General features: G+C 40.8%; 1 protein-coding gene across 1 annotated transcript in view; it reads right to left on the bottom strand.

Moving 5' to 3' along the window:
• Positions 1-936: 936 nt before the first annotated feature.
• The window catches only part of DMXL2 (Dmx like 2), a 283,261-nt gene continuing 270,445 nt past the window's right edge, over positions 937-13,752 (bottom strand). The window contains exons 42-44 of the mRNA XM_077471038.1: positions 9,117-9,169; positions 2,856-3,073; positions 937-2,734 (exon numbers count right to left, since the gene is read on the bottom strand). Of these exons, the coding sequence (XP_077327164.1) occupies positions 2,525-2,734; positions 2,856-3,073; positions 9,117-9,169 (481 nt within the window). The 3' untranslated portion in view covers positions 937-2,524. The remainder of the gene's footprint in view (positions 2,735-2,855; positions 3,074-9,116; positions 9,170-13,752) is intronic.

Here is a 13,752-nt window from a genome sequence, read left to right as displayed (position 1 = left end):
TAGTGTATTATTCTTGTAGGTGGGGCTATAAAACCATGTTTGGTAATGGATAAGGAAGAAGCAGCTGTAGCCATCAATGAAGGTAAGAGAAAGATATATTGCTGCTGCAGATTGTGACACATCAGAAATTGCCCATGCAGACTTGTAACATTGCGGAGAAGTCCAAAGAAGTGACTTATTCCTCAAGATTTAAGTGGAATTTGTTTGGAAATCTCTTTATTCTGCACCTTTTAGACCATGGTACACTCATATTTTGAGTGTAACATAAGATGTTTGTAAGCTGAACCCCCCCCCCCCCCCAACCTCTTACAGCATGTGGTGGTCCTTCTACTCGTAGGCAGCTGTCACTTTTCAATTTTACATGGTTGTGCAGAGTTCAGCCCACACAGCCATGTCATTCATTAATGGAGGTCTGTGAATGAATGAACTACAAGTTCTGTCTTCAATTGCAGCAGACAAACTTATAATGATCAATGGAACATAAATGTGGCGATCACCGTTCTCATAGTCCACTGATACTTCCTTTAGCTCTCTAACTGAAAGTCCGTAATCTGCTACAAACCAGGAGCTGGAGGAAGAGTGTGCATTGCACCCACAATCTACTAACTGGGGTTGCAATGAATTGGAGGCTCATTGCAAAAAATAACAAACGATAATTTGTTCTGCAAACGTGAGTTATTTTTTTACATTTGGTTTGCAAAAAAGGTGGACTTAGTCTTTAACAGGCAACGTATCTTGAGCCTGGAATAAAAGTTACTTTGAAAAGGACTTGCTGGTGTTCCTGTCACTTTGACACATTTTTGGTGGGGGAAAAAAAGCAGAAATGCTATGGGAAGTTGCTTTCAGTCAGATTTTCAGCATGTAATATTTCACTTTGTCATATTTCTATAGTTCATACTTTTATGTGAGGTCAGAGTATAAATCGCAGACAAAGTATTTCCATGAAATAAAAGGGGTTTATTTAAGTTGCAAAGGTAAAACTAACAACGATTCTCTCTTTCCTATACATACGTTTAAATTGTCCTCAAAGAAGGCAATGTTATCAGAGAAAGGTGCATGAAATGCAATTATAATTTACAGTACAACACACACACACACTTTGCATTAAAAATAATTAGACAAGTCAAAGGAAAACAGTTAAATACACAGACAGTCTTGGGTAGCTTTTTAACAGTATGTATGTTTACAACAGTGAATTACATCAAAATAAGACAACACTGCCTAGTATTTTACAAGCCAACAATATTTAACGCTGCATAGTTATACATATGCTGTGTAATAATTTAGTTTTTTGACTATTCACTATCTGGCCACAGGAAGCCAAACATTCATTTTAAAACATGGTGCTGTGGAACCTGTCCGAGCAGTGGCCATATTTGGGTGCATCTTACTCAATGACAGATTGGGTGTCCAGCAGAATTTGATCAAACCCCAAAGTGTATTGAAAAAAATCAACAAAGCATGAATGCAGGAACTATGTTCACATTCACTACAACCAACACAGGTTTTTTTTAAATAAAAACAAGACCTAAAGCCATATTGTCAGGTGGTCAAAGTGGTAATGTGCAAAAAAGTCAAGTGTAGAGTAAACACTGCAGTTAAAATGATGTGCAAATTACAAGGATGAAACAACAAAACCATAAATAAATAAAAACTATTTTAAAAATTGACAACAAAAAGATACCCGCCAAGGAAATGAATGACTTCCTCTCACTTTCTGAAATCTTCAGAGTAAATTCCTAAAACCAGATTCCATATATTTTGTATTGAATGTGACAGTACGTACACACATTGCCTTCATTTATTACAGAATCCAAGGAAAATATAGACATGCTTTCTTAAGGTAAAAGTTTAAAAATTGGAAGCAAATGTTGGGAATAGATGTAAACAGTTAAAAATGTAAATAATAATAATAATAATAAAAAAAAAAAAAAAAAAAAAACCAAGCCACTCTAACTTTGTCCAATAGTGATTATAGGAGCACTGCGAATTACGAAATAAGAGTAGATTCTAAAGTTAATGTTTTATTTTTTGTGTATGTGCACTTGGCCCCAGTGATGCTCCAGTGCTGAGTGGCATATCATTGCACATTACATGCAGGCATTTAAAATTAAATCAGTGGTGTTTGTAAACTTCTTAAAGCCACTGGATCCCTTTTTGAATCCAAAGATTCCCTTTGTTTCTGGCAGTTTTATAGCCAGCAGACTGCTATCCATTAAGTTTCAGCACTGAATGAATTTCTGAACACAAAATAAATTGTAGCATTTAAACAATACATCTAAGCGATGCCAGCACTTTCAGTAGTATCTGCCAGGGCAGTATAGGCTTGTCAGCAATTTCTTCATTTGCACCATCCTACTCTCCTTTACCAAGAAGACAGACATGATTATCTATCTTTTACAGCAGCATTAAACCTGGTTCCATAGTAAGTAACCTTTACACTGGTATTCTAAAGTTTCTAGCTCCTTGCTAACTCTTCCTACAAGTGTTGCAGCAGTGGGAGACTGGTCTGTAATAAAACAGCTTAAAGAATATCAAATATGCCAGATTGGGTCTTCAAAGCATTAGGCAACACCCTCATTTTCAGAGTGCCATCTGCTCCACAGGAGAAGATACGTGTGTTTTCGCCTACTTCTATCTGCATCACCCCTGCACCAATATTACGGAATAAGGATTGCTTGGCATGCTCATTCTTAAAGGAGTGAATCAGACCATGGCCCGTCAACTTCCACACCTAAAGCGGAAAATAAAAACATGTTAAGAAATTGCTAAAACTCTGACCAACAACAATTATGCCAGATCATTACAAAGACGACATTTTTTTTTTGTCCTGATAAAATCTGAATATACTGTACCTTCATGTTACCCTCTGCCGAGCCAGTAACAAAGCATTCTTCAGAGTTGTCCAGTGCCAGAGCTTTAACTGCTGAATCATGAGCCTGGAAAGTGTGAAGCATTTGTCTTTGTCGAATGTCAAAGATACAGATGAATCCTTTTCTGCCACCAGTAATAAGGAGCTGTTGTTTTGTCGCATACTGAAGTACTGTGGCCCCATTATCATGGCAATTGAATGCTAAAGTGTAGAGTAAAAAAAAAAAAAAATAAGATTAAAATGTCTCAAATTACTTGACATATTTCATTCTAAACCTATTGAAAGGCAACACCAGTCAGCCTATACAACTGAGAATCAGTGGAGCTGAGTGTCAGCATATTCATTCATCTGTACATTCTAATTCCTTTGACTCCCCATTTGGATATTTCCTATATGTTAATTCTAGAAATGTGACGTGTTCCTCCATCTCTCTCTCTATATATTCACTTCAAAGGAATCAGCAACTTGCAAAAGACAATACAGACTCACAGAACCTGGCCTCTTAGCAAATACCAGACATTTTAGGCCTCCAAGGAGATGGGATGCTGGCTAGAAGATATCGGCACCAAACTATTTACGCCAATGACATCAGCTAGATCTCAGCAGAAAATACAAACTAAATATACCTATATACAAAAAAATAAATAAAATAAACTGAATATATAATGTACTTTGTGAGCTGCTATATGTTTTTTCTTTAAATATAAAAGTCTCTAACACAGGTGGGTGGCCAATGTATATTTAACACATTATAACTTTATCTGTAATAACCTAATAAAGTTTAGCGTCTCCCAGCTGCTGTGCACCATGTGAGTCTCATGTTCATCATTATATAAAGAACATCAAAACCTGTGCCGTACTAATGTGTTCATTAATAAACTTCCTAGCAATCACATGTAAGTCTCAGTATACTGTAACAACCAATGTCAGAACAACAAAAAATGTGAATAAATATATAATGTTAAAAAATATATACAAGAAGTGCATTCATATACAGTAGTTCCAATACAATTATATCCTTAATAACAAAAACAGTCCTTCAAGAAGAGGAGGAGCCAGGAGAGCTACGGAGGGACCCTAGAAAAGGAGGATGGGGGCCACTCTGTGCGAAACCCTTGCACAGTGCAGGCAAGTATGACGTTTGTTATTAGAAAAAACCTTTACAACAGCTTTAACCCTTTCACTGCCAAGGCCGTATGGACCTACAGAAGTGCCCACAGGTGGCCAAATCACGGCATACAACCTCCTTTCTCCCTCTCATATAAGCTTATGGTCACTTCAATGACCATAAGCTTATATCAGAATTGTTCAGCAGACTCTGCTGAACAATTCTAAAACTCTGATCTTCGGATTACAGCCCGCTGATCAGTTATTAACCCCTAATTTTACCCCCCCCCACCCATGCCCGCTTCCCTGTACCCTGCCTCTCCACCCTTCCATTTAAAACTTCCCCCCACTCTCCTCTTCATCCCCCCCAGCACCAACTACCCCCCTCCACCCGATCGACCCCCCCCCCCCCCCCCACAGCCACCATCATTAGCCGGCATCCCTCTTCTTCCACTTCCACCAGCTTCAGGTGCTGCATGGGGCTTGGGGTCCAGATGTGTCCCCCCCCTGCCAGTCAGATCACCCCAACTGCCCCCCACACCCCTGATCCATGGCCGCTCTGAGCGGCACCTCTCCTTACCCTCCCTCCACCTGCAGCTTCTCCCTGCACTGATCTCCGTGATCTGTCAGACTGGGGAGTGGTGCGGGTGAAGTAGGGGCTTGGGGGGCTTAGTAAACGTGTTTACTAAGATCCCCCCTGTAGAAGACAGGGTGCATGCAGCGATCACTACTGATCACTGCAATGTGCCCACTGCCACTGACAGCTGATATACTGTAACCACGAATGTTACAATGTATCAGACTCATTGTATGAACGAATGACGAATATAAACAGATTCCTCATTCATTTAATGTATTTAATGAAATGTGTTAATGGGGGTCTCTGATATCTCACCATAGACCCCCCCCCCAAAGAACAAAAAGAAAATTTAAAAAGTGACTGTGGAAAATAAAAAATACATAGCAAGACCCCCACGGTGACGCCCCCCCCCCCCCCCCCCACAGCCACTATCATTAGCCGGCATCCCTCTTCTTCCACCAGCTTCAGGTGCTGCATGGGGCTTGGGGTCCAGATGTGTCCCCCCCGCCAGTCAGATCACCCCAACTGCCCCCCACACCCCTGATCCATGGCCGCTCTGAGCGGCACCTCTCCTTACCCTCCCTCCACCTGCAGCTTCTCCCTGCACTGATCTCCGTCATCTGTCAGACTGGGGAGTGGTGCGGGTGAAGTAGGGGCTTGGGGGGCTTAGTAAACGTGTTTACTAAGATCCCCCCTGTAGAAGACAGGGTGCATGCAGCGATCACTACTGATCACTGCTATGTGCCCACTGCCACTGACAGCTGATATACTGTAACCACGAGTGTTACAATGTATCAGACTCATTGTATGAACGAATGACGAATATAAACAGATTCCTCATTCATTTAATGTATTTAATGAAATGTGTTAATGGGGGTCTCTGATATCTCACCATAGACCCCCCCCCCCCCCAAAAGAACAAAAAGAAAATGTAAAAAGTGACTGTGGAAAATAAAAAATACATAGCAAGACCCCCACGGTGACACCCCCCCACCCCCGTACTCACCGCTCCACGGATACCTCAGCTTCTTCTCCTGGCCAACCCGATCCAGCCTGATTGGCCAGGAGAAGCCAGAATATTAATTCGCTATTGTCACAAGTGGGTGGGTTGGGGTGCAATGCCAATTAGAGCCTCAGGCTCTAATCATGTTGCTTGAAAAAAAAAAAAAACACCAAAAAATTCATACATATGTATGAGCCCAGCGCCCTGCAGGGGAGCAGTGCCCCAGCGCCCCTAATGGACCAATGATGCAGAGTGGGCACAGACACAGCCTGCTGTTCTCTATGGGGCGGTTGGATGGAAACAGAACGCCTTTTCTTTTCCATTGGATGCCATCCGATCTGATCTGCTAGCTGGATGGGGAAATGATATCTCCATCCGTCTGTTTTTAGCAGTCTGGATCGGATGCAGGTGGGTGTAAACGGACACATGTCCATTTACATCAGTTTCTCTATAGAAAACAATGGGTGGTTCGATTGGGACCGCTTGAAAAACAGACAGGCGGTGTGCTTGTGTGAAAGGAGCCTAAGACCTTTTTCACACAGGGCATACAGGGATGCATAGGTGTTCCATACATCTCTGTGCAGGCCGTCTGATTGATGTCATTTAGGATTTAGCAACTGCAAGAACGGAGCCGTTACTCCCAATTTTACATTCATTTAGGTCCACATGCATGTCCCGGAGCTCACATTGCCTGTGTTCGGGGTCATGTACCGAGACCCACACAGATGTCAGATTGGGAACAGCAGCTATGCCTGTGCAGCTATTCCATCCCAATTGACATAAATGAGACTGCCTGTACGGGGATGCACTGAACACCTGCGCATCCCTTTGCAGGTAAACATGGCCCTCCATGGGCGTACACTTTAGTATGCCACGCGTGAACAATGCTTTAGTACTAATTTAGTAGGAATTTTGTAAGTTACGTTGTGTTTATGTGCACTATTAATGATTTTAGTGTATTTTTAGTGAAAATAGCGATATGATGAACATTTGCGTAATTATTGCGGCGCCCAAAAAAATCTGTAGCACGTTTTTTTTAATTCTACAGGTCATGTGCTTTTAGAAAATGTCTAGTTTGAGGGTTCCTTTCCAATTCTGGAAGCTGTAAGTAAAAAATGAAAACCTCCAGATTTTTAGATAAATGTTAGGGTACGTTCGATTTTAACCATTTGGCTAAAATTCTTTTACATATATTTGTTATTTATTAACTCCATACAGGTTAAGCTTGTATATTTAGTAGGGATTTAGCAGGAATTTTGTAAAATTAGCTGTGTTTTTATCTGATAATAACGTTTTTTTGCGAATATATTGGTATGATAAACATTTGCACAAATACCGCGGGGTCTTAAAAATCAGTAGCACCTTCTTTTTATTCTAGAGGCCATATGCTTTTAGAAAATATATGGTTTTGGAGGTCTTTCACATATTGTGAAAGCTGCAAGGGAAAAATGAAAACCGCCAGATTTTTACAGAAATTAGGATATTTACACTTTTGCGCCGTTTCAATTTTCACAAATATATGGTTTTGGGGGGGGGGGGTCTTTCACAAATTCTCAAAGCTATGAAGTGAAAAATAAAAAAGCAAAGGAAAAATTGCAAAAATGGTCTGGCCACCTGAGTGTACAAAATGGAGCACAGAGCCTGGCAGCGAAAGGGTTAAACTGGACTATGATCTGTAATCTTGGGTGTACGGAATGACGGTTCTCCTCAGTTTATTACTCTCTTCTTCCTTTTGCTCTGCTCCATACCATGCAAATAGAATACTAAAACAGTGCTTTATCCTTTAAAATGATTTATTAACTTCCAAATACAAATAAAATGCACTCACATTGTATTGGTGTTCAATCACATCAAATACATCCAGCCTTTCTGTAAGTATAGCGATTTTGTGCAATATCGCTTGTGTGAATAACCACACTTGCCGTGTAAATTTGAGCCTCTTGACGTCATCCAAACCCTACCCCTACGTGTTTCATCTCTAGGCACGTGACTTCTTCATATATTTTTTCAAATTTTTTGTTTTTCTGATATTGGTTGCTATACTGTGGCTTACATATGATTGAGTGGCAGTTTATTAATGAACACACTAGCAGGGCATGAGAAAATACAAACTAAAACTTCTGCTGCAGGATAAGTCATCTGGGGGTTGGAAGACAAATGTCTGCACAGGTCATAAACTGCTTACAGATAGGATTATCACTTTGTCCTATTTAGATTGAGTTAAATATCTATTGTCTATATAAGCAAGGGTAAAATACAGCCTGCATGGAGTAGTCTCACTCACCAACCATCCATATTTGAGGAAAAATTACAACACTGACCAGTTTAAAATTGGTATAGAATGCCTGCTTATTATTATAACAATGAAAATTGTATATTTCATCATTATTCAATATTGTTTTTTAAAATAAAATGTAGTTACATGTATCCTTTTCCTACAGCATGTAGAAAGCATGTGAAAGGGAGCTATGGAGTTTACATTTATTGGCGCTGGCAGCTAGTATTATAATACTGGCATTAACAAACTCACCACCTATAAATTGACTGCTACTGTTCGGTCAACGTACAACCCTAAAACTACAATGCTAACAATAAAAACAGATTTAACGCATTTGTTTCTTTCATAAAGTGAAAGTATTCTTTCTCCTATATTTGGTTAATTACTACGACATAGTAAAAATTATGTAAAATAAAAATCTGCATTGCCCCCCTGCATTGTTTGACCACAGTGTAGGTGCAGTGACGCGTACCAGCGGGTTTGCTGCAGGTTAGCGTACCAAAACCATGGGACATAACTCTATGGAAAAGTGTAGCAAACCTCCAGGTACACTGTGCTACACCTGCACTGTAGCAAAACTGCACCACGCCAGTGTGAAAGAAGGCTACCTTGTAGTACAATATATTAGAGAAAACTGGTAACTTTTTGCATGTAATGTTTTGAGAAATACAACAAAAACAGCTTTGTGGAGATGCTAAAATGTTTCCTATTCACAGCACCACTTAAAAGAGTAACTGCAGTCTGCTCACATCATTTGTAATAAAAACATCTTTGCCATTCTGAAGCTTCCCTCCAACCACTTTGCATATTATTTTATATATACTGTGATTCTGTACGTCCAAAGATGCTGTAGAAATCCCCCTCCACTGAGTCTGGCTGCAACCATTTTAACTGTGGGCAGCTGAAGCTGCAGCCTGTTCACTTCCTGGATTTACACAGACACCGTCCAGCTCTGCAGCTCTCATTGGCCCTCTTATGACTCATCCCCCTCCCTTCCTGGCAAACTCTCACAAGAGTGAGACAGAGCTGTGCATGATGTCATAAGCCTAGGCTTTTTACCAGACAGGAAACAGGAAGTAGGCTGTATAAGGTATTTACTGGCAGAAAAAAAAAAGTTTTATTACCCAAAGTTAAAACAACAAAGGCAGAAGATTTAATAGATGGAAAGATGAAAAAAATGACTGGTTCCGCTTTAAGACAAAAGTTGTTGCCATATTCCAAACATTTCCAACACAAGTGATTTTTACATATTTCTACAGAAATATAGCTTACTTACCGTGGACAAGACTGTTACTAGGTGATATCAACGTGTCCCAGAGGCAAACATTTCTAAAGCAAGAATAAAAAGTAACACACAGTTAACAAGGAGTGTGTGACAAGTGAAAAGGTTGAAGTTTGGCAACAGAAACTACCATCTCCTGTGCCAAGTGTACACCGACTTCATAACTTGGTAATTACCTCCTGACAGCTCAGTTATTTTAGATTTTTTCATTAGGCAGATTGCCAGTGCTTGCATGGCGGCTAACCCAGCCACTTTCGGACAGGCTCATCTTAAAGGCCAAACAATAACAAATGGATAAAGAAATTCAAAATTGGATTTCAGTACAACAACTTTAGCTCCAGAAGGTTTTACCCCCCCCCCCCTCACTGTGCTATTTTAACTGGTAATTGTGCAGTCATGCAATGTTGTACTCAGAAGAAATGTATATAATATATCTTCACACAAAATAGAGTTCTCTTTTGTGGCATTTGATCACCATTGTTATTTTTGTTTTGTTTTTTGCGATATAAATAAGAAATAAAAAAAACAGAAAAGTTTCGGAAAAAACAACAACTTTACATTCTGCTATAAAACATCCAATAAAAAATGTAAAGAATCAATTTTCTTTATACATTTTCATCAAAAAGTATTTTACGTTTTTGATAACAAAAAAATTCAATAAGTTTATATTTATTGGCTTGTTTGAAAGTTATAGCGTCTACAAATGATGGTACGTAGACTGGAATTTTTTTCTTATTTTTTAAACTAATAATGGCAGCAATCAGCGACTTATTATGGGACTACAATAGTGCAGTGAGCAATCTGACACTGGGGGGAAACTGACTAAATGCCACTGACATCACTAGTGACACTAATACAGTGATCATACCTTACACTGTCAATGTACTAATGACACTGGCTGGGAAGAGGTCAACATCTAGGGTGATCACAGTGTGCCTATGTGTAATGTGTGCTGCTTTTACTACTAGATCTGTTTCTCATCCTGGAGGCAAGAAGGACTGGCTTGAATACTAGAATACTTGGTCCTCATGTAGTGTAAGAAAAAGCATTATTTTCAAAGCCTCATAATTGCCCTTCAATGACTGACATGAATATTACAATGGGGACCAGCCCCTCTGCTTTGCTATCAAAACTGACCACACTAGGCAAAAGGTGCTGACATGGTCAGGTTTCCTAGTTGTGTTGCTGTTTTTCCTCTTTCTATGTAAAACTGAATGGGTTGTTTTACAAGGTGAGGGTTTGCATTAACTGCACCTTAACCAATCCCCTATAGCATATATGGCATGTTAGTGAAACATTTATAAAGTGTTAGCTGGGTGCTGGAGTAAAAACAGTGGAGGGTTCCTGTATCCCAGTGGGAAATATAGAACTAGGACTGAGCAGTTCCAGCCACTTCCTGCTGGTGTAGAGAAGCTGTGTGGTAACACCATTTACTTCTGTGTGCAGGCAAAAGCATCAAACCAGCAAGCAACACTGACAGTGCCAGGCAGAGGCACTGATCATTTTTGGCAGTGCAAAAGTGTCTTGCATCAGCAAGATTTAGTGCCAGCAAGCGACCTCCCCAGCAAGGTTTTTGGTGAAAGCATCAATTATCTTGAGCTGGACCAAGCAAAGTGTCAAACAAATCAAAGTATACAAATACATCTTACAGAGGAGTCACAAAAATGCCTTCTATCACACCACAACCCAACCATACCTCTACATCACCTCCCCATAGAAAAACAACACTTTCATGTAATATTTGACAAGCATTCTTGATTTTGGTGGAGGGGGGTTGTTTCTCGGTTTGGGCATGACCCCTTAGTTCCAGTGAAGGGAACTCTTTCACACTGGGGCCTCGGCGGTAAAGGGCTACTATTTTTAACTGCGCTTTTTGGCCACTAGTGGGGTGCTTTTAACCCCTGTAGCGGCCCAAAATATGTTAATAGCGCTTTGGCAGCGCTGGCCATTGTATTCAATGGCAGGGGCATTTAAGGTACAGTGTATACACTGCTCCCGCAACGCCCCAAAGATGCTGCTTGCAGGACTTTTTTTTCCCATCCTGCAAGTGGACCGCTCCAGTGTGAAAGCACTCCGGCCTTCACACTGAATCGACAGGGAGACATTTTTCAGGTGCTATTTTTAGCCCTTTAGCTCCTGAAAAACGCTTCAGTGTGAAAGTAACCTTAAGGCGTCAGCATACCAAGACATTTTGGACAATTTCATGCTTCCTAATTTTGTGAGAACAGTTTGGAGATGGTCCCTTCCTGTTCCAACATAACTGCGCACAAAGCAAGGTCCATAAAGACATGGATAAGCGGGTTTGAGGTGGAGGAACTTGACTGTCTTGCACAGAGTCCTGACCTCAACCCAATAGAACACCTTTGGGATGATTATAGCAAGACTGCGAACCAGGTCTTCCTGTCCAACATCAGTGCCTGACCTCACAAATCCGCTTCTGGAAGAATGGTCAAACGCTAGACACACTCCTAAACCTTGTGGACAGCCTTCCCAGAAGAGTTTAAGCTGTTATAGCGGCAAAGGGTGGGACAACTTAATATTGAACCCTACGGACTACGACTGGGATGCCATTAAAGTTCATGTGTGTGTAAAGGCAGGTGTCCCAATACTTTTGGTAATATAGTGTGTGTGTATATATATATTTTTTTTTTTGACTGTCCCATCTCCGAGAGGTTAGTCATCCTTCCTGGGATTTTTACTTTCTTGTATTGTGGAGGAAGAATTCAAAAGATATCAGTTATTTCCACTGGTGGATCTAGTCATTCATGCACTATATAATCTACTGTTTCTATTGAGGGCATTCCTTTCACGCATGTGTTGATTATAAAGAACGATGCAATGCTTGTTAACACACTTAAAGCATATATGATGAGTGACGTGTTTTTGCCCCCTATTTTTGAGCAGTTTCTCCCATTCTTCTACCTCTCAAGCTCCATCAGGTTGGATGGGGAGTGTTGGTGCACAGCCATTTTCAGATCTCGTCAGAGATGTTTAATTGGGTTCAAGTCTGTGCCACTTAAGGACATTCACAGAGTTGTCCTGTAGCCACTCCTTTGTTATCTTGGCTGTATACTTAGGGTCATTGTTCTGTTGGAAGATGAACCTTTGCCCCAGCCTGAGGCCCAGAGTGTTCTGGAGCAGGTTTTCATCAAAGGTGTCTCTGTACATTGCTGAATTCATCTTTCCCCCAATCCAGACTAATCTCCCAGTTCCTGCTGCTGGAAAACATCCCCACAGCATGATGCTACCACCACAAATCCTGCTTACTTAAGCCGTCCAGCCCAGATCTTCTCTGCTTTCACCTGGTCAACATCACAGAGACTATCTCCTGAGTGCCTGTTAAAGACTTGCTTGGCTGACATCCCTTCTGGTTCCAGATCCTGCTTGCTGTTCCTTTACGCTGATTCCTGGCTTCCTGACTTGTCTGACTATCCGTTCTGGTTACCGAACTTTGGCTATGTTTTGAATACGTTTGTTCTATTTACTTATTATTATTACTAAACAAGCGTTACATAGTTACATAGTAGGTAAGGTTGAAAAAAGACACACGTCCATCAAGTCCAACCTATGTGTGTGATTATATGTCAGTATTACACTGTATATCCCTGCATGCTGCAGTCACTCTGGTGCTTATCTAATAGTTTTTTTAAACTATCGAAGCTCCCCACTGAGACCACCGCCTGTGGAAGGGAATTCCACATCCTTGCCGTTCTTACAGTAAAGAACATGCTACGTAGTTTAAGGTTAAACCTCTTTTCTTCTAATTTTAATGAGTGGCCACGTGTCTTGTTAAACTCTCTTCTGCGAAAAAGTTCTATCCCTATTGTGGAGTCACCAGTACAGTATTTATAAATTGAAATTATATCCCCTCTCAAGCGTCTCTTCTCCAGAGAGAATAAGTTCAGTGCTCACAACTTTTCCTCATAACTAATATCCACCAGACCCTTTATTAGCTCAGCTGCCCTTCTTTGTATTAGCTCCATTTCCAGGACATCCTTCCTGAGGACTGGAACCCAGAACTGGACAGCATATTCTAGGTGTGGCCGGACCAGAGTCTTGAAGAGCGGGAGAATTATCGTTTTATCTTTGGATTTGATCCCCTTTTTAATGCATGCCAATATTCTGTTTGCTTTGCTTGAAGCAGCTTGGCATTGCATTTCTACATGAAACCTCATTTGCCATGTAGTTGCCCATCCCATTATTTTGTTCAGATCTTCTTGCAAGGTTTCCACATCCTTTGGAGAAGTTATTGCCCTGCTTAGCTTAGTATCATCTGCAAATACAGAGATTGAACTGTTTATCCCATCCTCCAGATTGTTTATGAACAAAATAAATAGGATTGGTCCCAGCACAGAACTCTGGAGGACCCCACTACCCACCGCTGACCATTCTGAGTACTCCCCATTTATCACCACCCTCTGAACTTGCCCTCATAGCCAGTTTTCATCCAAGGAACTCACCCTATGGTCCATGCCAACGGACGTTATTTTGTACAGTAAAAGTTTATGGGGAACTGTGTCAAATGCTTTTGCAAGTGTGATTTAACTGTACTTCTATCTCGGTCTGATTCATGGTTTCTGACACCATGCAGACCAAAGAGTTCAATCTTTGTTTCATCAGACCAGATAAT

The sequence above is a fragment of the Lithobates pipiens genome, unplaced genomic scaffold, assembly GCF_037356315.1.
Source record: "Lithobates pipiens isolate NorthernLeopardFrog02 unplaced genomic scaffold, aLitPip1_a1.2 Scaffold_8, whole genome shotgun sequence".
Classification (NCBI taxonomy): Eukaryota; Metazoa; Chordata; class Amphibia; order Anura; family Ranidae; genus Lithobates; species Lithobates pipiens.
This window is presented reverse-complemented; position numbering and strand designations above follow the sequence as displayed.